This window comes from Lygodium microphyllum, chromosome 28 (assembly GCF_053477565.2).
Source record: "Lygodium microphyllum isolate KBCC chromosome 28, Lygodium_microphyllum_v1.1.10, whole genome shotgun sequence".
Lineage (NCBI taxonomy): Eukaryota > Viridiplantae > Streptophyta > Polypodiopsida > Schizaeales > Lygodiaceae > Lygodium > Lygodium microphyllum.
The window spans coordinates 2,073,007-2,098,071 of NC_141162.1; the positions used below are offsets into that span (position 1 = coordinate 2,073,007).

Here is a 25,065-nt window from a genome sequence, read left to right on the forward strand (position 1 = left end):
CGAAGAGTCGACTCCCGCTCTGAAGCAATCAAGACGGAGTAAAAAGCACCATACCTAAGCACTAACTATGACAAAAGAGTTATCGCCATGTCTTCGAATTTGATCACCCTCCCTGCATTCTGAACATGCATTTGAAGTTGTCGTAGCTTGTTGACATGCACCCGCATAGAAGATGACTTGTTAAGGTTCAACGTCTACATTTGCACCTATGTAGATCACCAAAAGTGAAAGGTGAGAAGAATCGAAGCTTGCTTGAAAGTAAGCTATGGTGGAGAGCAAGAGCAAGAAGAGAGAGAGACACACAAATGGGAACTCCAACAATCAATGTGTGACCGGGCCTTCCTTTATTCAAACTGTCACAAAAAGAATAAAGAATAAAGTGACAGTGACGGGCGCCCGCCACCTGCAGTATGCAGTGGCAGGTACTGTCAGTGTAGTAATACACAGGCGGCTAGGCAAAGGCGCCTTTACCCCCAACAACCTCCCACTTAAAGGCGAATCTGCCCCAGTGAGGAGGGAAAAGAAAAAGAAAAGACTGTACAATGTACACATGTACAACAGAATGAGGAAAAACATCATCTCATCCAACGCCCATCAATCTCTTGAGGAAGGCAAAGCGCTCAGTAGTGAGGCTTTTCGTAAGCAGATCTGCAGGATTTTCGTTAGTGGAAATCTTGACAAGGTCAACAGACTTGTCCTCCACAACCCCACGTATGAAGTGATATCTCACCTCAATGTGTTTCGTCTTCGCATGAAAAACTGGATTCTTAGCTAGCTAAATAGCACTCATAGAATCCGAATGCAACATAGGGATAGTATCAATCCCAAGGTCATGAACCAAACAGCCCAACCATATGCCCTCCTTAAGCCTCAATGGCTGCAACATACTCAGCCTCAGTGGGAGAGAGAGCTGTACATTTCTGAACCCTAGATATCCAAGAAACAGCACCTCTAGTATAGGTAAAGACATAGCCGAAAGTGGAATTCCTACTATCTGCATGTCCTGCATAATCGGAGTCTGTGTAGCCTACAACTCCTGTATCTTGGTTGCCATAGCAAATACACATATTTGTTGTGCCATTCAAGTATCTCATGATACCCTTTACTGTTAGCGATATCAGATCCCTGGCCGTACAGTACGGCAGGCTGGTCGGACTGACCAGTCGGACTGCCACGTGGCAGTCCGACCTGTACTGGTCAGTCGGCTGCATTTAATGCAGCCGACCTATTTTTTCAAGGCGCATTTTTACTGGATATATATAACCGACATTCTGCAGTCTTCTACACTTCTGATCGCAGGTTTCAGGCTGGAGATTCGTGCAAATTACACTTCTGTTTGCAGATTTCAGGCTGGAGATCGTGCAGACTGCAGCGGACTTCAAGGTGAACAGCAGGTTGCATCGTCGAGGTGGAGACACGCAGTCCCGCACACTGCGCCCGTGTACATATCTGCATATCTTTGTATACAACACACTTTATACAGCAGATCTCCATCTTCCACTGTCTCTCTCTCTTCTCTCTGCGTTCTCTCTCTCTCTCAGTCTCAGTCCCACGCTTCCGCATCGCTGCACTCTGACATGGTATCAGAGCAGTGAAGAAGGGCTGACTGAGTGAAGAACCTAGCTGAAGAGGAGATTCCATCGCGACACAAGGCTGCGTTTCCAACGTTCAAGGGCGAGTGGGAGGGCTGCGCATCGGAACAAGACTGAAGCGAGCGTGGGCGCGTGGGAAAGGAGTCCAGTTGGTGGATTTGTTTATGTTTACTGCTGTTTGAAGAGGAGGAAGGCTGAGTTTTCAGCTTTCAAGTGCAGGTTTTGCTTTTTCATCGCCTCCGGCGGGTGAAGAAGGTACGGACGTGGAAGAAAGAGCCCTAGTAGGCTGCGTTTTCACAGTCAGAGGGGGCTACTTTTGCGTTTGTGAAGGCATTACAGGTGAAGATGTCTACAGAGATTGACTTGGAGTTCCAAACGATCATGGATTGGAAGGTGCCTGTCTTACCGGCTCTTCCTCTGCAGATCACAAGCTCGATGGCGACAATTACCTCATCTGGCGCGTGATGATGTTTGCCATCCTTGAGTCTTATGATTTGACAGAGCTTGTATAGGAGGAGATCGACCGACCCTCGGTAAGAGATGAGTCCAAACTCTCTTCCGATGCTCGTGCGGAGTTAGCCAAGGCACAGTCCCACTGGGACAAACTGAATGCCCGGATTCGTTCTTTTCTTTTTCTGTCTTGTACTACAGCCGTGATAGCCCACGTCGAGCACTTGATGCTGGCTCGGGAGATATGGCTGGAGCTTGACCAGATGTATAACCGGATGACCCTTATGAAGCGGGTTTCTTTGAAGGTGCAGACGCGGACCTTGTCCGTGAACAAGTCTTCTTCGTCGCGGGAGCACATTAACAAGCTTAGACAGCTTCAGATGCAAGTTCAGAATGCGGGGAAGCCGATTTCCTCCGAAGACATGGCGATCGCACTCTTGTCCCAGTTGCCGCCACGATTCGGCGCTTTTTACTCCGTCCTTATTGCTTCGGGGCGTGAGTCTACTCTTCGGTGGGAAGAGCTGGTTCGTATGGTCTTGGACCAAGAGAAACAACTAAAGGGAGAGCATACTTCCAAGTCGGAAGCCTTGACAGGTCAAGCCTCTCAGAAGAAGGGGAAGGACCAAAAGAAGAAGGAGGACAACAAGTCAAAGAAGGACAAGGAAAAAGAATCCACATGCCATATTTGTGGTAAGACCGGCCATTGGAAGAAGGATTGCCCCGACAAAGACAAGAAGGACACCAACAAGAAGGACTCCAAGGATTCTGGAGCAGTGGCTGCACCCTCATCAGCTGCGTTTCTTCATCTAGCAGTCATTGAGGACTCTATACCGAAGGCTTCTGATGCTGCAATGACAGCTCCCCAGGCTCGAGAATGGATGGTTGACAGTGGTGCCTCCCAGCACATGACTCCTTTATCAATTGCTGTTACCCAGTTGGGACCTTTGCGTGGGCAGATTCTCATCGGAGATAGCTCTTCGGTGTCTATTGCAGGACGGGGTGAGATGCAACTTATTCCAGATGGACGTGGTGGTTCCCATACCTCAGAGGTCTTGCATGTGCCAGGTTTGGGGTATCATCTACTTTCGGTTCATAAGATTTGTTCACTTGGACTTTTGGTGGAGTCTGACAGTGATTCAGTGCGAGTCCTTGATCGTGGGTCAAGGAAAGTTCTCTCATCAGGATATGAGGAGAACGGCATCTACAAATTGACATCTTCTACCGCTCTCCCTACTCTTCTTCTTACCTCTCAAGCACAGTTAAAGCTATGGCATGCTCGGTTTGGTCACCTCAACTATGATTATCTTCGAAGGGCGTCACTTGGACAGCTTGTTCGAGGGTTGTCGGACATAGTGGTGAGCCAACAGCCATGCGTCTCCTGCATTCGTGGGAAGCAGCATAGGGATGTGATTCCCAACAAAGCTTTGTGGCGGTCTACTTCCCCGATAGAGCTTGCATCTATGGATCTTTGTGGCCCTATGAGGAACGAGTCCTTGAAAGGGAGCTCGTACTTCATATTGATCGTAGATAACTACAGCAGGATGACTTGGGCCTACTTTTTGGCGGTTGAAGTCGGAGGCCTTCTCCCACTTCAAGGATTGGCTTCTATTTGAGGAGAACCGATCGGGCCGGCGATTGAAGACCTTGCGATCCGATCAGGGTGGTGAATTTGTTTCTAATGAGTTTGCTCGTTTTTGTGCAGATAAAGACATTCACCAGGAGTTTGCTAACACCAACACTCCTCAAGAAAATGGCATTCTTGAACGGAAGAACAGAAGTGTGATCGAGATGGCGCACACCATGATGGAGCACTGAGACAGAGACCTCAATTTATGTGGGCCAAGGCTGTGGCTACTGCAGTCCACATCCTTAATCGATCCCCCACTTCGGCCGTTGATGGGATGACACCTTTTGAGGCTTACTTTGGGACTAAGCCCGATGTTTCTTATTTCAAGGTTTTTGGGTGTGATGCCTATGTTCACATTCCCAAGACTCATCATGATAAATTTGAAGCAGCTTCCCGAAGACAGGTGTTTGTTGGCTACAGCTCTCAGTCCCAAGACTATCGTTCGTATGATCCCATCAAGCGGGATATGTACACCAGTCGAGATGTGCGGTTCGTGGAGGTTCCGGGCATAGCAGCGGGTGAGGAGCATCCCGTTCTTGGAGATCCAGGGGAGAGTTGGGCTCTCGAGATAGTTCCTTTGGAGCCCAAGCCTTTTAATTTCGATTCTATTTCCGATACAGAGTCTACTGTTCCACCAGTCACCCCCAAGGAGTTACCACCGGTAGATATTCCAAAGTCTTCAGCTGATGGAGAGCGACGAGGAGAGGTCCGGCCTCCTCCTTGTTGGGCCCGTGACACACTCCGAGATTCAGGGATCGAGGAGGTCCCTGAGGAGTGGGGACCGCAGGATGGTCCGCGGCGGTCATGGAGGCACCAGACACATTCTACTAAGCTTGTTTGCTCTAACTATTGTTTGATGACCCGTGTTATGCAGGATCGCGAGCCCACCTCCGTAAAGAAGGCTTTACAGTCCGCACCATGGAAAAAAGCTATGGAAGCCGAGTTGGAGGCTATTGAGAGGAATGGCACTTGGTATCTCAGGCCTCGCCCCTCGAATAAGAAGGTGATTGGCGTCAAATGGGTCTTCAAGACCAAGTACCTTAGCGATGGTTCTTTGGACAAGCAAAAGGCTCGCCTTGTTGCTAAAGGTTTTGCACAACGCCCAAGGATTGATTGTCATGATACTTTTGCCCCCACTGCTCGTATGGCGACTATTCGAGCTGTTCTTGCCCTAGCTGGCCATAGGAGATGGCCTGTCTACCAATTGGATGTGAAGTCAGCCTTCCTCAATGGTGATTTGAAGGAGGAGATCTATGTCGAGCAGCCTCCTGGCTTTGAATCTTCAAATGGGCAAGTCTATAGGTTGAAGAAGGCCTTGTATGGCCTCAAGCAGGCTCTGCGTGCATGGAAGGAGAAGATTGACTCGTTCCTTCAGTCACAATTGGGATATCGGCGTTCCAAGGCCGATCCGCAGCTTTATGTACACACTTCCGAGGCTGGTTGTGTGCTTTTGGTGTTGTATGTTGACAATTTGATTGTCACAAGTGATCATGCACAGAAGGCCAAAGAGACGAAGGCAGCTTTACATCAGGCGTTCGAGATGACAGACGGGTCTACTCCACTTCTTCTTGGGCCATGAGATTTATCAGTATCAGAGGGGGATTTTCATCTCTTAGCAGAGATATGTACAGGCGCTCTTGGTTTCTTTTGCGATGGAGGATTGTCGGACCATTTCTACTCCTATGGATCCGAACTAGAAGGCCACTTCACATTCAGATTCTCCCTTGGCGGATGCTTCCCGCTATCGTCAGTTGATTGGACCATTGATTTGGCTCCTCAACACTCGTGTTGATCTTTGTTTTTATGTTGGTCTCTTGGCGGGGTTCATGAGTGAACCTCAGACGGTGCATTGGCAAGCTGCCCAGAGGATACTTCAATATTTGAGGGGGACATCTGACTTAGGGATTTATTATCCAGCAGGCACAGGTGGTTCAGATCTTGTACTTGCAGGTTGGAGCGATTCGGATTAGGTTGGTGATGTGGACCACAGGCGGTCTACTACAGGCTACTATTTTACCTTGGGTGCAGGTGTTATCTCATGGAGTAGCAAGAAGCAACCCACGGCAGCCCTTTCGTCTACTAAGGCGGAGTATCGGGCCGCGTCTTCCACCACATGTGAGACTGTGTGGCTTCGGAGATTGTTGAAGGAGCTTGGCTACCCCCAGACTCGTCCTACTTTGCTGCAATGCAACAATGAGAGTTGCATTGCCTTGGCACAGAATCCTGTTTTCCATGCCCGGACGAAGCACATAGAGATCCAATACCACTTCATCAAAGAGAAGCTTCTGGATGAGACCATAGCTGTGGAATACTGCAAGACGGAGGACAATCTTGCAAATTTGTTTACGAAGGCGTTTCCCCAGGCTCTACTTCGAAGACATGCCAGATCCTTCAGGCTTCTGCCCCGTCCAGGCTCTGAGAGGGGGTGTTAGTGATATTAGATCCCTGGCCGTACAGTACGGCAAACTGGTCGGACTGACCAGTCGGACTGCCATGTGGCAGTCCAACTTGTACTGATCAGTCGACTGCATTTAATGCAGTCGACCTGTTTTTTCAGGGCACATTTTTGTTGGCTATATATAGCCGACATTCTGCAGTCTTCCACGCTTCTGATTGCAGGTTTCAGGCTGGAGATTCGTGCAGATTACACTTCTGTTTGCAGATTTCAGGCTGGAGATCGTGCAGACTGCAGCAGACTTCGAGGTGAACAGCAGGTTGCATCGTCGAGGTGGAGACATGCAGTCCCGTGCACTGCGCCCGTGTACATATCTGCATATCTTTGTATACAGCACACTTTAAACAACAGATCTCCATCTTCCACTGTCCCTTTCTCTCTCTTCTCTCTGCGTTCTCTCTCTCTCTCAGCCTTGGTCCCACGCTTCCGCATCGCTGCACTCTGACATTTACAGCATCCCAATGCTTTTTGCCAAGTGTAGCCATATAGCGTGCCACAACACCAGCTGCAAAGGCAATATCTGGACGAGTGGCTATCATGATATACATCAAACTGCCCACAGTTGATACATAAGGGATCTTGGCCATCTCGGTCCTCTACTCATCTGTATGCGGATAATCGGCCTATGAAACCTTCACATAAGAAGGTAATGGACAGCCAATAGGCTTTACATCCTGCATATGAAAACGCTCAAGGACTTTATGAATATACTCCCTCTATGAGAGGTAGAGTAGTCCCTAATGCATGTCGCGCTTAATGCGCATACCAAGAATGTGAGAGGCATGTCCCAAATCCTTCATCTCAAAGCTCTTCTTCACCTGAGATTTAAGAGTATCCAGCCCATCATGAGCTTTCCCTGCTATCAACATATCGTCCACATAAAGTACCAAATAAGCAAGGATCTCCATAGCCAAGGAAAATGCATTTGACACTCTTAGGATCCAACTTAGTACGTTTTTCTTTGGGCATATGGCAGAATACCTCATATCCAAAGACACGTAGATGCACATAAGTCGGAAGTTTCCCAGTCCATACCTCCTCTGCAACCTAGAAATCCAAACCACTAGAAGGTGATCTATTTATGACATGCACAGATGTATTGACTGCTTCAGCCCAAAAGCTCTGTGGTAAGCCTGCATGGCTAAGCATACTGCGTACACAATCCTGGATGGTTTTATTCATCCGCTCAGCCAAATCATTCTGGGGTGGGGTATAGGGGGCGGTCAACTGACGCTTAATACCCCTCTCGTCACATAGTTGCTCAAAAGCACGTGACACATATTCTCCCCCATTGTCAGTCCTAAGGCATTTCAACCTATGCCCAGTCTGGTTCTCAACCAATGCAAGCCATCTCTGAAACATAGCCAAGACTTCGGACTTAAGCTTAATGAGGTAAGCCCAGACTTTATGTGAAAAATCGTCAATGAACGTCACAAAATACTTTGCACCACCCATAGACTGACAGGGCATGGGTCCATAGACATCCGAATGTACCAATGCCAGGGACTCACTCATGCGTGTCCTACCAAACTTCTTATGCGTATTCCTAGTCTATCTGCCATAAAGACAATGCTCACATGAATCAAAACATGCATAATCAAGGAGCGGTAAGTACTACAAACTAGAAAGCATTTTCTTTCCCTTCAAGGACATATGGCCCAAACGGGCATGCCAAAGAGATACATGCGGGATAGCACCCACTAACAAAACATGGTCAACAAAGGACCCATCAACTACAAGAGGATAAAGACTGCCAGCTTTGGCACCTCTAGCAAGCACAAGTTTACAACAGGTGATCTTCCAAGCAGAATCCCCAAATGAAACATGAAACCCAGTATCATCAAGCTGCCCTACAGACATAAGACTGCATGTAGGCGCAAATACATGACGTACATCTTGTAACAAAAAAGTACTACCAATAGAGAACTGCAACCGTACATCCCCAATGCCAACAATAGCAAGTAAACTGTCATCACCCAAGCGAACTGAACCAGAGACAAGGAGTGAAACCACTCACCCCATGGTGTAACATGAAATGAAGCACCACAATCCAAAAGCCAGCACTGTGCATACATAGAGTAAATATCAGTCAACGATATAGCATCACAAGAACTAGCGGCAAGTATGTACTCCCCATCGGAAACATTAGTCTACACGACATTTATCTCCTCGATTTTCACACTGGATTTCGCAAGCATAATGTTGCGATCAGAAGACTTTTCCTGTACTTTGTCTTTCCCCTTCTCTTTGCACTTCTCATTGCGCAACTCATGACACTGTGGGTGTATATGACCCTTCTTGCCGCAATGATGACACGTCACATTAGCATTTCTCCCACGAGACTTGCTGCGCGACTTACCATGCGACTTAGACCTAGACTTCTGCGAGTCTCTGCCACGGCCATTCTTACGGTCATTCTTGCCATTACCATCTCTGCCTCTAACAGTCAAAGCAAGCGACACACGAGAGGCATCCAAGTTCTCACGGTTGATCTCTTCCTGCAGAAGAGCACTCTCTACATCAAGCAAGTTCAAAATAGTAGCAGGAGCACATAAGGCAGTGCGGAATATATCCCATGACTCACTTAGAGTCCCAAGCAAAAACAATGAAGTAACCTCGTCATTAAAGTTAATACCCTGCGAAGTCAAGTTCTTGAGAATAGCATGAAACTAGCAAATGAGCAAACATTGTCATATTCTCCTTCATGCGCACGTCTATAAGCTGCTTCAGCCAATACATCTGACTTCCTAGACTTTTCTTGTCATAGAGGTTCTTAATTTTATCCCAAAGCTGCCAAGCACTCTGTGATTCCTCAACCACATTGTAATGCACCTGTTCAGTGAGAGACAAGATGAGGGTGGACTTGCATAACTCATCAAGCTCATCCCATCCGTCATCAGTCAGCTTCAGGTTGCTTGCCATGCATCCTTAGTGGCTTTATCTGCGATTTTTGCACCAATACCTGCCAAACTTGGCTTTTCCAATAGGCATAATTCGTACCATCAAGCTTAGTGATGTTAAAGATAGCACTATCAGTGGAAGAAGAACCCATAATGCAGTCCAAAACAGTGCAGACAATTCAAAACTGCTTGTTGTTTTCTGCTGTAAATAGCCGAAATACAGTCAAAACCAAGGTAAAATAACCACGAACTGATAGCTAATGATGCTGCCCACCAAGTACCATTAAAGTACATAAAATCAAGATGATTCAGCATGAAAATTCCACATCAGTCCATACATAACTGCTTGCTGTAATAAATTACAGCCAGGTACAATGAGAGCAAACTGTAGGCAAAACCAATGCACCAAGTCAACCATTGACTGTCAAGGCATAACCAACATCAAGCGAGCATAAATCAGCATATGACAGTCATATGGACAGTGAGCAAACACCCAAGTATGTCAAACGAATCCATCAGTAAGCCGGCACACCCCTTGTGTAATAGGGCAAAGTGTACACAACACTGGCAAGACCTGACACAAAGAGGTGTATGCTCAGGGTGTGCGAAGCCCAAATCAGCCCCAAGTACATGTATACGGACCACGACATATCAACCATACAACATCCAAGTAAAGAAGATCCAAGTCTCAAAAGACTCAAAGCTCAATAGCATAAACCACCTGCTCAATGTCTGTCAAACATCCAATGATGCTCCCACTAGCACAAAAGCCGTATGGATCAAGCCAAGAAGCTCAAGAAAGGCATATGAGAGCACCAGAGATGAAAGAACAAGACCAGACATCAATAAGACATCATGAGCATATAGGTTATGTAGCCTCCAAGTATAGCATCCATAGACATCAACTGCATCCCATATACAACTTTGGCAAGCCAAGAAATATCCCAAGTTCCGAGAAGCCAAATGCAAGCCAAGACAAGGCACTAGTAGCAATCGGCTCCAAACAATGTAACTAGCATGTAGTAGTGGCATAGGCCAAGCATGCCAAGACCGGTGAGACATATGTAGCATACATGCCATATGTACATCCAAGACGGAGCATCAAATGCATTCCAAAGCCAAGCTCATGCTCAAATAAAGATACGGAACCAAAGACAAGCTCGATATCGTACCCCGATGAAGGTCAATACTTCATTGCATATCCCAAAGACATAGCCCAAAACCAATAGGCATAATCGAACATGAGGTAAATAGGCTTCAGCCCACTATGGTACAGCAGCGATTTACTATTCAAAACTGAGTATTTTCAACAAGAGTCTAAAATGATGGCATAACATGTGCCTTGCATCCCCCAAACAATCGGGCATCAATAGGTACCAAACCGCTTAAGTAGAAGTGCCCAAACAAACATAGCATTAGATGCCAATGTTACTTCTGCATAACATGACTGTGGAACTACTGTAAACAATCCTGGGAATGTACAAATCAGACCCAAATTTGATGCCAATGAGCAAGGAGACTTCAATATGTGTTAGAGATCATTGCCAAGCCCGAAGAAGCATGACATAGCCATCAATGAGGAGGAAGTGAGCTGTTGTAGTGTGCTATCCAGATCAGCCAAAAAATGGAGCAAATTTGCTGATCTCTTCTTCTGCTACTGTACATCCACATGGCCTCAATGGTAGTGATTAGAGGCTCCAAGGGATGCCCGGGGAGGCCCACAACAAACCTCAAGTGCCCAAATACAAGAGGAAGCAAGATCCAAGCTCCGAGAGTTTGACCTGATTCACTGCAACCTGAGAACTAAATAAAAGCACTAAAAGAACACTTCAATACCTCTGTAGCAATGCCTTGAGGGTGCCTCAATAGGCCAGGAAGGTGCTCGGGAAGCTGGGGCGTGACGAGAGCTAGGGAAGGTCAGCTATGGCTGCCGAAAAGGAGACCCAATGCTGTAGGTATTTGAATGGAAGCTAAGAATGCCACGAACCAAGCTCGAAAAATCGGGAACCCTCGCTCTGATACTAGTTGAAAGGTGAGAAGGCTCGAAGCTTGCTTAGAAGTGAGCTATGGCGAAGAATAAGAGCAAGAAAAGAGAGAGAGACACAAATGGAAACTCCAACAGTCAATGTGTGACCGGGCCTTTCTTTATTCAAACTGTCACAAAAAGAATAAAGAATAAAGTGACGGTGAAGGGCACCCACCACCTGCAGTGTGCAGTGGCAGGTACTGTCAGTGTAGTAATACACGGGCAGCTAGGCAGAGGCGCCTTTACCCCCAACAAAAAGCTTATACATCTATTAAGTACCAAGAGGCAAAAGTGTGGCTTGGAGACAATCGTTGGACACAAAAGACATGAAGATAGATAGGATAGCACAAGGACAATGCAATCAATATGGAAATGTGAGTGGGCATTGCAATCTACTTGGGCAAAGTAGTGGTGGTCAAGGGACAAAAGACTTGTAGGCATCCCATTGTGGCCAAAAGATGAGGTAGGTTGGCACATGGCTGCATGTGGAAATAGTGGGCGGGCCATTCGAAATGGATACCCATAGGTGGATCAAGCAAGCAAGTAGGAACAAGTGGAAAGGGTAGAAAGAAATGAAGGATATTGTTGGAAAGAGCAAAGTTTCCATGTGAGTGGTCTCTCTTTCAATGGTTGTAATTTGAATCTATTAGTTGAAGATAATCAAGTTTGTAAGCAATATTTAGCAAGAATTAGATCATCTAATGTAGCAAATTTCCAAATATGCCTTCGCAGTGGTCTTTCAGGGTATCTTTGCTTCTCAATCCTAAAACAACGGTTGTATGTGTGAACTACATATGAAGAGATTTGCTTTGTCAGAAGCACTTGATGCAATTCATGTTTTGCAGAGGCTCAACCACTCTCCATCATATCGTGTTTGCCAGCCTACCAACCAGCACTTTCTTCCTTGCACTGTGATTCTCCTTAACACATTCAAATAGTTGCTTCATATCATGAATTGGTCAGCGAGGCATAAACTGCAACGAAGATGCTCCAAAGCTTTGTATACGTGTTAGTCAATGGGCAACCATACAATACCTCAAATGAAGTATACAGTTGAGTCTGAGGTATTGTTTACATGTCCAACTACTAGATTCTGCAAAACAATCTCCAGATGATGACCTGATACACAGCCTTTTAAAAGTGCAAGAAAACTGCAGCTTTATGACTAACCAACACATAAAGCTTTTCAACAAGCACCACTAAACTTGAGTTTTGAAAGCATACATATCCTTTTAGCTTAAATGATAAAACTAGCTAGCAAAAAATACAGGCATCAACCTGCTCGAAAGCCATGTAATCTAGAGAATGAGGTAAACATTCTGTGCTGGTACTGACATTCTATATCTAGTGTGAAGGCAAAATAGTACCAGACCCCTGGAAATGTATCTCGTGACCAACCCCTCCTCGGATATTTTAAAAATCATTAAAAAATAAGACAGATTGCTCATTTATATATATATATATATTTTTCGACATCCAACAGCAAAAAAAAAAAAAATCTATCTATCTATCTATTCTAGAGCATACATGTCCTTCTAGCTTAATTCTGATAAGAGCATTCATGGCTAACAAAAATTACAAGGGTTTATGAACATTAACAAGTTCAAAGGCCGTGTCATCTGGACAACAAGCACAAAGACGCTCTGCATCAGTTCCTGGCATTCTATTTCCAAGAGCGAAGGCTGAATGCACTGAGCATAATCTTCAACAGTATGTCTCCTTGCCTCAACTTGTTTTTAAAACGGAGCAATTCTTCACAATAGCTGCGCTCGTTCAATTTCTTCAGCGATATCTCTTTCTCAACTTGTTCTAACACAATGTAATCTAGAAAATGACTATACTCTTTCTCCTCTTTGTAGATACACATGCAATGATGAAAACCGTAGGTCTATAGCAGAAGGCACTGAAATGTGAACCTTACAGCAAAGCAATGAGATGGAAAAGACCTTCCTGAAGTTACGCAATTTGAGATGGCAGGCGGCACGATTGCTATGCAACGCGATCTTGTGCTGGAGAAGCTTTGCAGATGCCAAAGCATCGCTGTAGAGCTGCAGAGCCTCTTCATACTTGCCTTCCCTGTACTTCTGATGCGCGCGCTCGGTCCTGGACCCCATGGACCAGTGCACCTCTCAATGGAATGAACAGGCGGGATATGGCGGGCCTGGCTATCGATACGAGGCGAGGGCGGAAGCGAGCCTTAGCATGCGGACAAATCCATTAACGGGAGCCAATGGCTGTATCTGATTCTCCACACGAAAGAGAGATGCATCGTGCAACAAGCTTATCCGCGGTCTGAGAGAGAGAGAGAGAGAGAGTTGATAAATGGCGTGCTAAATTCTAACGATTTGATTGACATGAGTTCTGGTCTACCCATCTGTTAGCGTTGTTTGTAAGGGCATGCTTTACAACTTGTTAAGGGCCCAATGGGGTTGTAACCCAATTGGTCTCCCTATGGGTTGAGTATTGTGGGTGTGAGAGTTTTGAAACATGGATTGCGCTTCTATGGTCGCCACAATCTATCTGCATCCCAAATTAGTTAAGAGGATCTTGCTTAAGGTGAGTTTTGGTCTGTTCGTCTGGTAGTAGCATTGTTTGTAAGGGCGTGCTATGGAAATGGTCAAGGAGGCTAACAAGGTCATAGCCTAATTGGTTTGAGTGTGGGTTGAGTATTACAAGTGCCTTGGTTTGTACTTCCCCAACAACCCCAATCTCATCTAAAAATGGTTAATGGAATCTTGGTTGTTCTTGAGGAGAAAATTATATGTAATCTAGCACTTGGTAGATTTTTTATTTAGGGGCTTGATTCTTTCCTATATCAACCATCAAAATTTGCCCAAGATTTTTAAAAAATAGCTTAGAGCAATGCTTCAGTGCACAATGTGCATAAAACACCTTTTTTTAAGAGTTGATACCAAAAATCTTCAACTTAAGTATTTTCTCGAGTTGTGGACGTTGTGTTGTAAACATATAATTAAAATAGTCTCATCTAGATCGATTAAAATTTAGAGTTTTTTTAAGTACAACCTAATACCTCATTTTTGTTATAAATTTCCGAATGTACAATGAATGCCCTAAACATAGTGGTCTCCTCTACATTGATTAAAATTAGAGATTTTTTCAAGTACAACCTAATACATCATTTTTGTTATAAATTTTGTAATGTTTTCTTACATTTCAATTTTTCTTGAAGCTAATTGGATTTCTCATGTATGTAGAACTTCATCAACAAGGACCCACAATTACACACAAAAATAAGCATTGCCCTTTTTTTTTCTTTTTGCATGAGAGAGAGGGAGAGGGAGAGAGGAGAGAGAGCAAAACATGTTTTTTTTATGGTCTCTCCATTTCTCACATTATCAACAAATATGAATATAAAAATATTTGTAAGATATTTATTTCTACTTTGAATTCTCGCATCAAACAAACATATATATTTCTAAGATGAATCAATTTCCACTTTGAACTACAATAATGTTATTTTGTCCTATCGAATGTTTTTAACAAACATAGATAGATAGATAGATAGATAGATTCCTGAAACTTTTCTTGTGCACTCTTTACTAGCTAAAAACCATACCCATGAGTAGAATTATCATTAAACTCTCCAAATTGGACACCATGGCCACAATTTTCCTTGAAGCATATAGAATACACTATTGTAATGCATTAGCGTTGCCAAATTTGCACATTGAGCTCTAGTAGTCTCATCTATATCCTAACATCCTTACAATAACCATGCTTACCACTAACATTGATTATCCACTACTAAAATGTATATAACCTCGATACTAAAGTACATGTGTCGAGCTTAGGGAAGTATCCATATAGCATGCTTATAAAAGCAATTGGTCATTTGATCACTATTGGCTTCTATACAAAATGCATAAGCTCAATCTCTATGAGATCATGGAAAACTAGGAGACCACACTAAGGATTACGACTAGGGCCACATCCAACAAGAGTCCATTTTAGGAGGCAAGGCAACTCTGTTTTATTTTTACCACATCATGCTCAATCCGCACATAATTCATCCTCATATATTTGGTTGCTAATGTGCAATATTAGAATTAAGAATACATTATGAATCATCACTAACATCATAATGAAAAAATCACATGCCCCATGGCAATATGCTTACTAATGGATGAAACTTCAAAAAGACTCTAGCGTACAAAACTAAAACTCAATATGAATTCCACATGGAGATGAAAAAATGGTGAAGTTCCCAACAATTGTACTTGGAAGATGATAGATAGGTAAAAGAAGACTTACATTAGAAGGTGCACCAGTTTTGACTTGGTGGCAAGAAACATAAAGTGGCTTCATCTCAGCCATGGATTCCATGTACCTTGGTCATCGTTTCAATTCTAGATGTTGCTATGGTTTTCTTGGTATATTTTTTATTATGGCTATGATTTCTTGATATCAATTTGATATTAAGGATCGTTTTCAATTAAAAGAGTGCTTCTTTGCAATGATATTAGAGCATGATCTTCAATCCATATCTACTGCCATTTTTAGTCAAATTTGCACTCAAATATTGGTAGACAAGTATAGTATGGTGACAATGGCATATCCTTAGGGGATTCACTATATGTTTATACATAAAGAAGACTCATGATGTCAACCTTATGATTTTGATCCTTATGTGGATGATATGTTGATTGCTAGGAGCGCTCATGATTGATGAGCTAGATGCCTTGAAAGGATAGCTCAAGAAGAGCTTTGAGATGAAGGACATAAGATAGGCCTCACATATTCTTGGGATGTGCATTACATGTGATCGCTCTAAGGGGCTCCTTTACTTGTCACAGAAGAAGTACATCCAGAAGGTCCTTGAGAGGTTTCATCTACAAGAAGTTAAGGGTATTGGATGTCCTCTACCTTCTCTCATGTGAAGGTTAGTCTAGCCGATTGTCCACAATTTGATGAAGAGTAGAAGGCTGAGCTGGCCAAGATCCTTTATGCATCCACAGTGGGTAGTTTGATGTATGCCATGATAGCTACTCATCCTAACATCACATTTGCAATGGGAGTTATAGCACACCATATGGCTACACCTGGTCAATGCATTGGGATGCCGGCAAGGGTATCACGAGGTACCTAAAGGGCACAACAGCTATGTACAGGTGACTAATACACAATGTAGGTACTATCAGTGTAACTAATACACATGAGTGGCTAGGCACATATGCCTTTACCCCCAACAACCTCCCACTTAAAGGCAAATATGTCCCCAGTGAGGAGAGAACAAGAAAAAAGTGACAAAGTATAAATGTATATAAGTACAACAGGATAAGGAAAGATGCCATCTCATCCAACACCCAAATTAACTTCCTAAGGAAGGTAAGACACTTCACTAAGATACTTTTAGTGAGCAGATTTGCATGATTATGGTCGATTGAGATCTTAACAAGTTCAATGGACTTGTTCTCACAATGACCTCTCTAATAAAGTGGTAATGCACCTCAATGCGCTTTGTATTCACATCGAAGACTGAATTCTTGGCCAATTGAATAGCACTTATAGAATTTGAATGTAGTGTAGGGACCACATCAATAATGCAATAGGTCTAGGCCTAACCCAGAGAGTCTCCTTTGCAAGCCTTAGTGGGCTGCAACATACTATGCCTTTGTAGTAGATAGGGTCATGCATTTCTATACCCTAGTTACCCAAGAAACAGTACCTCCAATAAAGATGAAGACATAGCTAGAGGTGGACTTCCTATTGTATGCATGTCCTACATAATCAGAGTCAGTGTAACCCATGATTTCTATATCCTAGCCACTATGACAGATAATAACGGGCTACAATATGACTTGTTCTTTTACAATAATGACATACAATACTAGAATTACTAGAACCTTTATTTTGCCATTCACATCTTCCTCTAGAGCTCCCATTGCCTCTAAAATTTTCATGGTCTCCTAAAATATGTTTGTCACCAAATTATTGATTTAACTTGTTTTATTAGTTATTGCTAGTACATTCCATCCCATGGTTTTTTAAAGATGATTTGCTATGTTTCCTTCCTAATATTGAGCAAAATCCTTGGACCTATTCACCACTTCTTTTAGATGATTCACTTTGTATTTTGATCTTTTTAGAGAGACCAACTCACAAATATTTGGAAACATCTTGCACACATACACAAGAGTAATAAAATATTTGATTCAACCTTTTCATTATTGAGGTCACCTAAGTAGAAGAAAGCAAATCATCATCATTGGGCTTTGCATTAATAGTTGCCAAAGCATTTGCGAAGTTCATTCCCTTCAAAACATACTCATTTACATACATTTTCTCTTTCTTTAAAGTGTCCATGAGTTGAATCTTTCATGCTTTTGTATTTATTAAAAATATACTTTTGAAGGTGATCTCTTTGCATTTTTGATATGCAGTAGCACTGCATACAATTGATATATCACTTTTTTATCTTTTGCTTTCCATTCTTTCTATGCTTGAAATTTTCTATAGTTGGAGGATCACTTAGCTTTGGTTTGTTTTCTTCACCCGAAATAAACTCATGGAGACCTTTTCTAATAAGAAGTTTTGTCACATGGAACTTTACTGCTGGATAGTTGTTGTTATCTAGCTTCTCAGTAATAGGATTTTTCACTATTCTGAGTCATTATGACAAAAGTGAGGACCAATTAGTAAGAAAGCCTTCTGCAACCTTCCAATAAGAAGTATACAATAATAAGCTAGGCAACCTTTTTCTCTAATTACTCAACAATATAAACAATATGCAACCTATTTATTACCAATAAACCTTGTGTTTGCTTCTTGGCAAACACCTTAGAACTTATAGATTTGAAATTTGTAACGTGTGCACTTAAGAATAGTCGACATAACCAAAATTATAGTATACCCTAAAATTGTTGTGTCTACAACCTTGTGGAGTTAAAATGAGGATGTAAACAACCTCATATGGCCAAAAACATAGTAGATTTGCTCTAAAGGGCTTGGGAATGAGATAAGGGGAGAGCTTTTTACCCATTGCTTCTTTGCTCAAATCCTTGCTCCTCCTTCACTTCAATTTCTAAAATCATTAGCTCTATGTCATGTTAGAATCACATAGTGGAGAGAGGCTTGAGTTGTTGCATTAAACACATACAATACCTACAAGGAGAAGCTTGCTCAAGAACACAAGAAGAGAGATGGTGGCCAAAACATGTTCTTGTTGGTTTTTTTTTGTTCTCATATAATAAAATATACATAAAATATAAATAAGATACAATATAAAAGAACGTGACCTACTAAGTCAAATAGTGCATAAGAAACTATATTAATTGAATGGCATTATAAATATGTCAGCTATAGATAGGTGTATCTAATAAAATACAATAAATGATCACTCTTGGTGGCCATGTGGAGATTATAATAATCACGGACATGCTATGTATAGATGTTTGAAACCATTTGACTATGTAGTTCATAATCAATGTCTACACATGTTAAACTATTCGATATGCTAAATGTTCCACCATTGTAAAATGCCACCAACAACAATCGATGTTGCTCAAAGTTATAAGTCCTATATTATAACCAGAAGGTATGTGTCAGCTTGGAAACATTGAGTGGGACTTGACTTATATGTCATATGAGGTCTATATGACCAGATGGCAAAAAGGTGACCTTATGGGTCTAGCCTTTAGATTAAATAGAGTAGTTAAGTTGATAGCAACTTGAGGTATAGTACATTGAGTTATGGAATGTGGGAGTTATTAGGGTCTCCTATGTTGGGCTTTGAGGGTTGTGGAAGAAGCCCTTGGCTAGGGGGCCTTAGAGGGGGCACACTATGTTTCTAGGCTATAAAAGAAATACCCCTCTAAATCCATAATTAATTCTCCAAAGCCAATTTCACCTAGTCATAGTTCTTCTAGCCAGCCTTAAACTCTTCAACTATCTTTTGTCTAGATCACCATCTAAGCTTCATAATGGAAAAGCATGGGTGGACAGAGCCATCTTTGTGTTAGTTTGTTGGAAATTAAAGAAGTTTTTGTTTTTGTTATATATTATGTGTGTTCTTTATTCCTTGCTCAGCTTGCTATTTGCCAAGCAATTTTTACATCAACTTGTCATCTCATCATGTTTTCCTTCTAGTTGTGAGAATGTGCAATTAAAGGGAATAGAAACACATAGACATGAATAGAGAGAGACTGTAAGAAAGAAGAATGAAATTTGCATTGAACAAGAAATAATACTAATACAAATGAGAAACTGGAAGGAGACTAATCAATCCTTGCATGCAGCCCACAATGTCAATGAGGATACCAGATTAGGTTGATGATGATGGCAGGACCGGTGGCTAAGGAAGATGATGAAGTCAAAGTGTGCACCTATTAGGGAAGACAGAAGATGAATGAATGATGGGAAGGATAGGCTATATATAGCCAAAAATACCCAAATATGGACGATCTGCATCAGGGGAGGCTATAAATGGTTGCCAACCAATAATTAATGCTAGTCAATGACAAATATAATGTGAGAAAATAGGGGTGACCTTGGGAAAAAATCCTAGATGACAATGATAATGTGCGATAGGTGTAGATAAACTGTGGAAAGCGATTACTACTCGAGGAATATACACAAAATCTCGACTGGAGGAGAAAATACATTGAAAGAAAATAAACTAAGTGCTTTAGAATGAGCCACCTCCTTCATCAAAACAAGTGATAGATAGTTTAGAGAGCTTCTAAAGTCCTCGTCTAACTCACACCAAATCATAGGTAGGAGATGATAAGGTATGCCAAACATGATTGCTAACACCTCCTCTTAGATCTTGGATGTGGCGGAAGGCCAAGGAAGAAATGGATCTTAGGGTGGCAAGAGGAATGCTAATGTTGTGATGAAGTTTGTCGATGTAGACTATCGATGAAGAACATCCTCACGATTTTGGGAGACCCCCTGTGAAACATTGGGGGCCAAGAAATCCATAGCTGCATCATTAAGATTTACCTCCTCTAAAAGGGATGGGGGGTACGAGGGAACCACTAGAGGAGGGGATGGGGTAGGGGAAGGAACCTGTGGAAGAGATGGTGCACAGGCGGGTGCATGTGTAGCAATAGACAACTGCCTCAGAGAACCCTACATAAGAGAAGGGGAAGGACTCGGGAATGGATCCTATAAAGCTTTCTCTTTTGCCAACATATCATGACAATAGCCCATATAGAAGAATCCTCAAGACAAATAGCTTGCTCAATGAAGACAACCTAGGTACCAAGCCTAGTAAGGACATAAACTAAGAGGAATGGAAAGCCTAAGTCTAAAATATAAAGAGCATGTGAAAGGGAGCTCGAAGCATGGTCAAGAAATAAAGGTAAAGTGACAACAACACAAATAGGCACCAAGATAATGCCACCAATAGTGACGAAACCCTCAAAAGGGCATACATCTTGCAACTAATCACCTCATGGAGTCATATGACTAGAAGCTCCGCTATCAACTAGCCAAGGCCTCTTAGAAGATGAGGCCACCCCACTGAAGAAGGCTCCTCCAACTCAATAATATGAAGGAACATGGACTCATGGATAATCGCTAGAGTAGAGGTAGAAGGATTGGATCTTATGGCTCCATGCTTCTCTCTTGAATGAAGGTGAGGGTACTTCTTCCAACATTTCGCCTCTAGAAGTGTCCCCTTTCCATAGTATAGGCATTTACTTCTTTGAATTAGAGTTAGAGCTTGAAGAGCTCTCATATCTATTAGCCTTTGAATTCTAGTTCTTCCTTCTCCCTCTTGAACCTACAACAAAAGCTTTAGTGGAGGTGAATCCACTAGCAACCTCTTTGGCACACTTGTCATGCTCCAAAACAAGTGGAGCAAGGTCCTGCCATAGAAGCTTCTCACAAGTCTTGGATGTAAGAAAACTCATGTAGAAGACGTCAAACCAAGGAGATGGCAACCAAGTCAAAAGAATCATAGCCATATCCTCCAACATCTAAAGACATCATCTTGCCAAGGAATGCAAGCTCATCTTGCATATCCTCCAACCTGTTAATACGATCCTTCATGGAAGGAGAATCATCAACAACAAGCATTCATTATTTCTTCACAAGAGTAATCCGGTGGACAAATGTATTTTGATGGTAGAAAGGAGCAAGCTTTGTCCATACTTCTAGTGCTTTTTGCAACTTGCACACATGAACCAAGAAAAAATCCTATAAGCTCATAAAGAGGAGATATTAGGCTCTAGAGTTGAGCTGATCCCATAAGGTTGCATGATCCATCAATGATCCAATGGTGAGATACTCCATTGGATGGGGAATAAGGTGGGAAATCAACTTTCAAAGATCAAAGGTATCAAGGATACACTCCACCTTACATGACCAAAGCGAGTAGTTTGAACCATCAAGCCTGTCCTCTTTGGGTAAAGAAGGGAGTATGGGCACCTATATAGAGGGTGCCATGAATGGCATATGAAGGTCAACAGAACATGCCTTCTGTGAGATATGGAGAGAATGGAGAGGAGATGTTTCCAGAACAAATGGACTAGGTGACCTCTATTCTTCACGATCCATATGCTAATCTCACCATTATTCAGAGGGGTGTTGAGAAAGCTCTTCATCTATATCATCAAATCCACAAAACTAGTGGTAAGACATCTTCAAAATCTTGCAAGACACCCACAAGTTATTTGCATTTTGGTGGTAGATAACCTTGAAACAGGAGAAAATGGCTACAAGAGCACAAGGAAGTCAATGTAGAGGATCCGCCTAGGGGAGAAAATACTATTGTCTGCACGAAGAAGGTATCACCTTTAAGAGGAAAGCTACATTTTTAGCAAAATGTAGATGTGAATGGCCTCCTCTCTAAGTATTAGGAACTCCGTGCCTCTCTCAAATGATGATATCACGTGGGAGTGCGCAAGAGAAAGGAATGAAAATAGAAACTACAAGAAAATAAAAATGAAATCTACACTGAATAAGAAAGAATGCTGATACAAACAAGAAAGCCAAAGGAGATTGATCAATCCCTACATGCAATCCACAGCATTAATGAGGGAACTAGATTAGGTTGATGGTGAGGGCAGTATTGGAGATGGAGGAAGATGATGGAGTTGGAGTGTGCACCTACCAAGGAAGGAGGAAGATGGAAGGGGCAGGCTAAATATAGGCAGGTATGCCCAAATCTGACTGACCTACATTAAGGAAGGCCATAAAAATGCTAGAAAATAGAGGTGATCTTAAAAAATATCCTAGATGACAATGACAATGTCTCTGACGAGTGTAGCCAGACTTTGGAAAGTAGTAATAGTCTAGAAACACATGTAAAATCCTGATTGGACGAGAAAATGCGCTAAAAGGTAATAAATTGAGTGCTCTAAAATGAGCTACCCCCTTCATTAAAACAAATGTCAGATAGGTCAAGATGCTAAAGTCTTCATCTACTAATGCAGACTAAGGTTACAGGTAGGAGATGATGACAAGGCATGACAAACATGTCTACTAACACTAGCTTGCATCAAATTGTTATTGGACAAGGAAAACTACTCCAAGTAGATCATCTCAAAGGTAGAGATGAGCTAAAGGGAAGATAATCTAATATAGTGGCATATGTCACTCAAAAGAGTATTGCCTTATCTATTTTACATGCCATTTATAGGCTATGATCCCTCCAAAATTAATTTTACTCACAAACTATATTTCTACCTTTCATTCCCCCCAAATTGAATCTATTTGGGATATCCAACAATGAATGCACATTTAGTGGTACAAAGTTAGAAAAGTAGGTCCCTTGAAGTATATGGGAATAATTATTAACAATAGAAAGAGCAGCTTAGGTTTAGAGCCATTACATATTGAATTTTATATACCCAATCATTGGTTGTCATATACTTGAAAGTTGCAAGGCCTTATGAGTATTTTTTTTTCATTACAAGCATGATATGATTAAAGAGGGGAGAACACACACACACACACACACACACACACACACACACACACACACACGCACGCGCGCATGTATGCACGTGTATGTGTGTCAATATATGTGATAATATTGAAGGCCAAGTAGTAAAATGTGTATGTAGCTCTCTATACTGTCAATATTAAGGTATCAAGAATCCATTAGAGAAAAGTAAATTACTCTAAAGAAGCTCATGTGAACATGGAAGTTGTGAGTGTGTAGTAAGAGAGAGTGTGTGTATAGGTAGACTAGTAAAAGTGAATATGGATAATTGACAAACTTTACTAGTAAGAGAAAGAAAGAGAGAAGTATGGCATGTGTGCATATTTGTACATGTTATAAAGAGAAGTCCATCTAGCAATTGTGTGTGTGTGTGTCACATGGACACACATGTGCCATAAGCACAAGAGTGCAAGCTCTATGTGTATATGTATACATACACATATGTATGTATCATTTAAGGACTAAAAGCTTAACATAACTATAGACATAGTGATAATATGTGTATGTGTGTGTGTTTTCTAGGGGGCTAGAGAGACTTGGGGCAAGGCATAGAGGAGAAAGGGCTAGTTAGAAACTGGGTGGGGGGACCTTGTACCTTCCCTTCTGGGAGGCCAACCATTCTAGTATTGTTCATGCCAATGCATGCTTAATTGAAAGTTTCCCAGAATTGGGCTAGCCATCTAGCCCCCGAAACCTTAAGGTGATGGATGGCTTCCAATCTATCCGATTATGGAAATCTTCCTTTATTTGGCCTAGGTTTCAAACCTAGTCTCAATTCATCGCCATTGCACTAATAGTGAGCTAGTTTTCTCTAGCAAGTATGGATTGCATTTCCAAAACCCTCTTGTTAAGCCACACCTTGGTTGAGGTCCTAGTGCCATCCAAGCTTAGCAACTTGAGCTTTGATACCAAGTTAGAAATTGGGTGGGAGCCCTTATGCCTCCCCTTCCTAGAAGGTCACCCATCCCAATATTGCTCACACGAGTGCATACGTAACCAAAAGTTTCCCATAATTGGGCTAGCCATCTAGCTCCAAAATCCCTAAGGTGATAGATGACATCTAGTTTATCCAATTATGGAATCACCATTGCACGAATAATGAACTAGTTTTCTCTAGTAAGTATGGATTGCATTTCCAACAGGCTTCACACCAATCATCGTAGATGAGAGTTGTTACATGGAGAGGAAGAGGGATTTGAAACGAGAGAGAGAGAGAGAGAGAGAGAGAGAGAGAGAGAGAGAGAGAGAGAAGAAACAACGGGTTTTTGCACTAATGTGAGCTATGCACAAGTTGCCATGAGCTTTTATGTGGCACTTTATTGCCACTCTCTCATCTCCACCAATCTCACACATAAATCCATCAAACCCAACCATGACAAGATGATGCTCACAACTATAACCACACCTGAGAAGTTGTTCTTCAATCCAAACTAGTACTTGAATGCTTATGCCCTCTATAATGACCATTGCCTTGGAATAACTTGAGAGTGTCAATTACTCAAGCATGTTTGACAATGCCATTTGATACATATATATACTCTTTGTCCTACTCATGATGAAAATCCATCTATCAATATTGCAATTAATCATATGGCTCATTCCAAAATATATCTAGATGTTGAGTAATAGAACATAGGTCAAGTCATATCCTATGGTTGTATTAAAGTGGAAAAAAGATTATATGTAAAGTGTCTTAAAGTCAAAGTATCTATCCACTTTGGGAGATACTCACTTGTGTGCATTATGGAGAAGGGAAGAATGAAGAAGAAGAAGAAGAATAGTAATAGGGATTGAGCCTCCATATCTTGTGCCATCTCCCTTTTGTTATGGAAAAGAGATTATATGTAAAGTTTGCCCTAGATGTGTAGGCCGCTGTAATCGTGACTCTATCTCCTCTCCTCATGTAATAGCAGTATCAATGTTAGCAAGAGCAACATTACTCAACTGCACTTGGATATTAAAGTCCAACCCATGTAAAAAGTATTGTAGTTGAGCAGTTAGCTGGAATCGGAATATAGGTTTGCAATTTAGTCCAACCCATGTAAAAAGTGTTGGAGTTGAGCAATTAGCTAGAATGGAAATATGGGTTTGCAATTTACAAAAC

At 42.2% G+C, this 25,065-nt stretch overlaps 1 protein-coding gene across 1 annotated transcript in view; it reads right to left on the reverse strand.

Annotated features, from left to right (window-relative positions):
- Positions 1-13,403, reverse strand: part of LOC148011127 (Tetratricopeptide repeat (TPR)-like superfamily protein) — a 56,327-nt gene extending 42,924 nt beyond the window's left edge. Inside the window, exon 1 of the mRNA XM_087669844.1 lies at positions 12,997-13,403. Within this exon, the coding sequence (XP_087525970.1) occupies positions 12,997-13,164 (168 nt within the window). The 5' untranslated portion in view covers positions 13,165-13,403. The remainder of the gene's footprint in view (positions 1-12,996) is intronic.
- Positions 13,404-25,065: the final 11,662 nt, after the last annotated feature.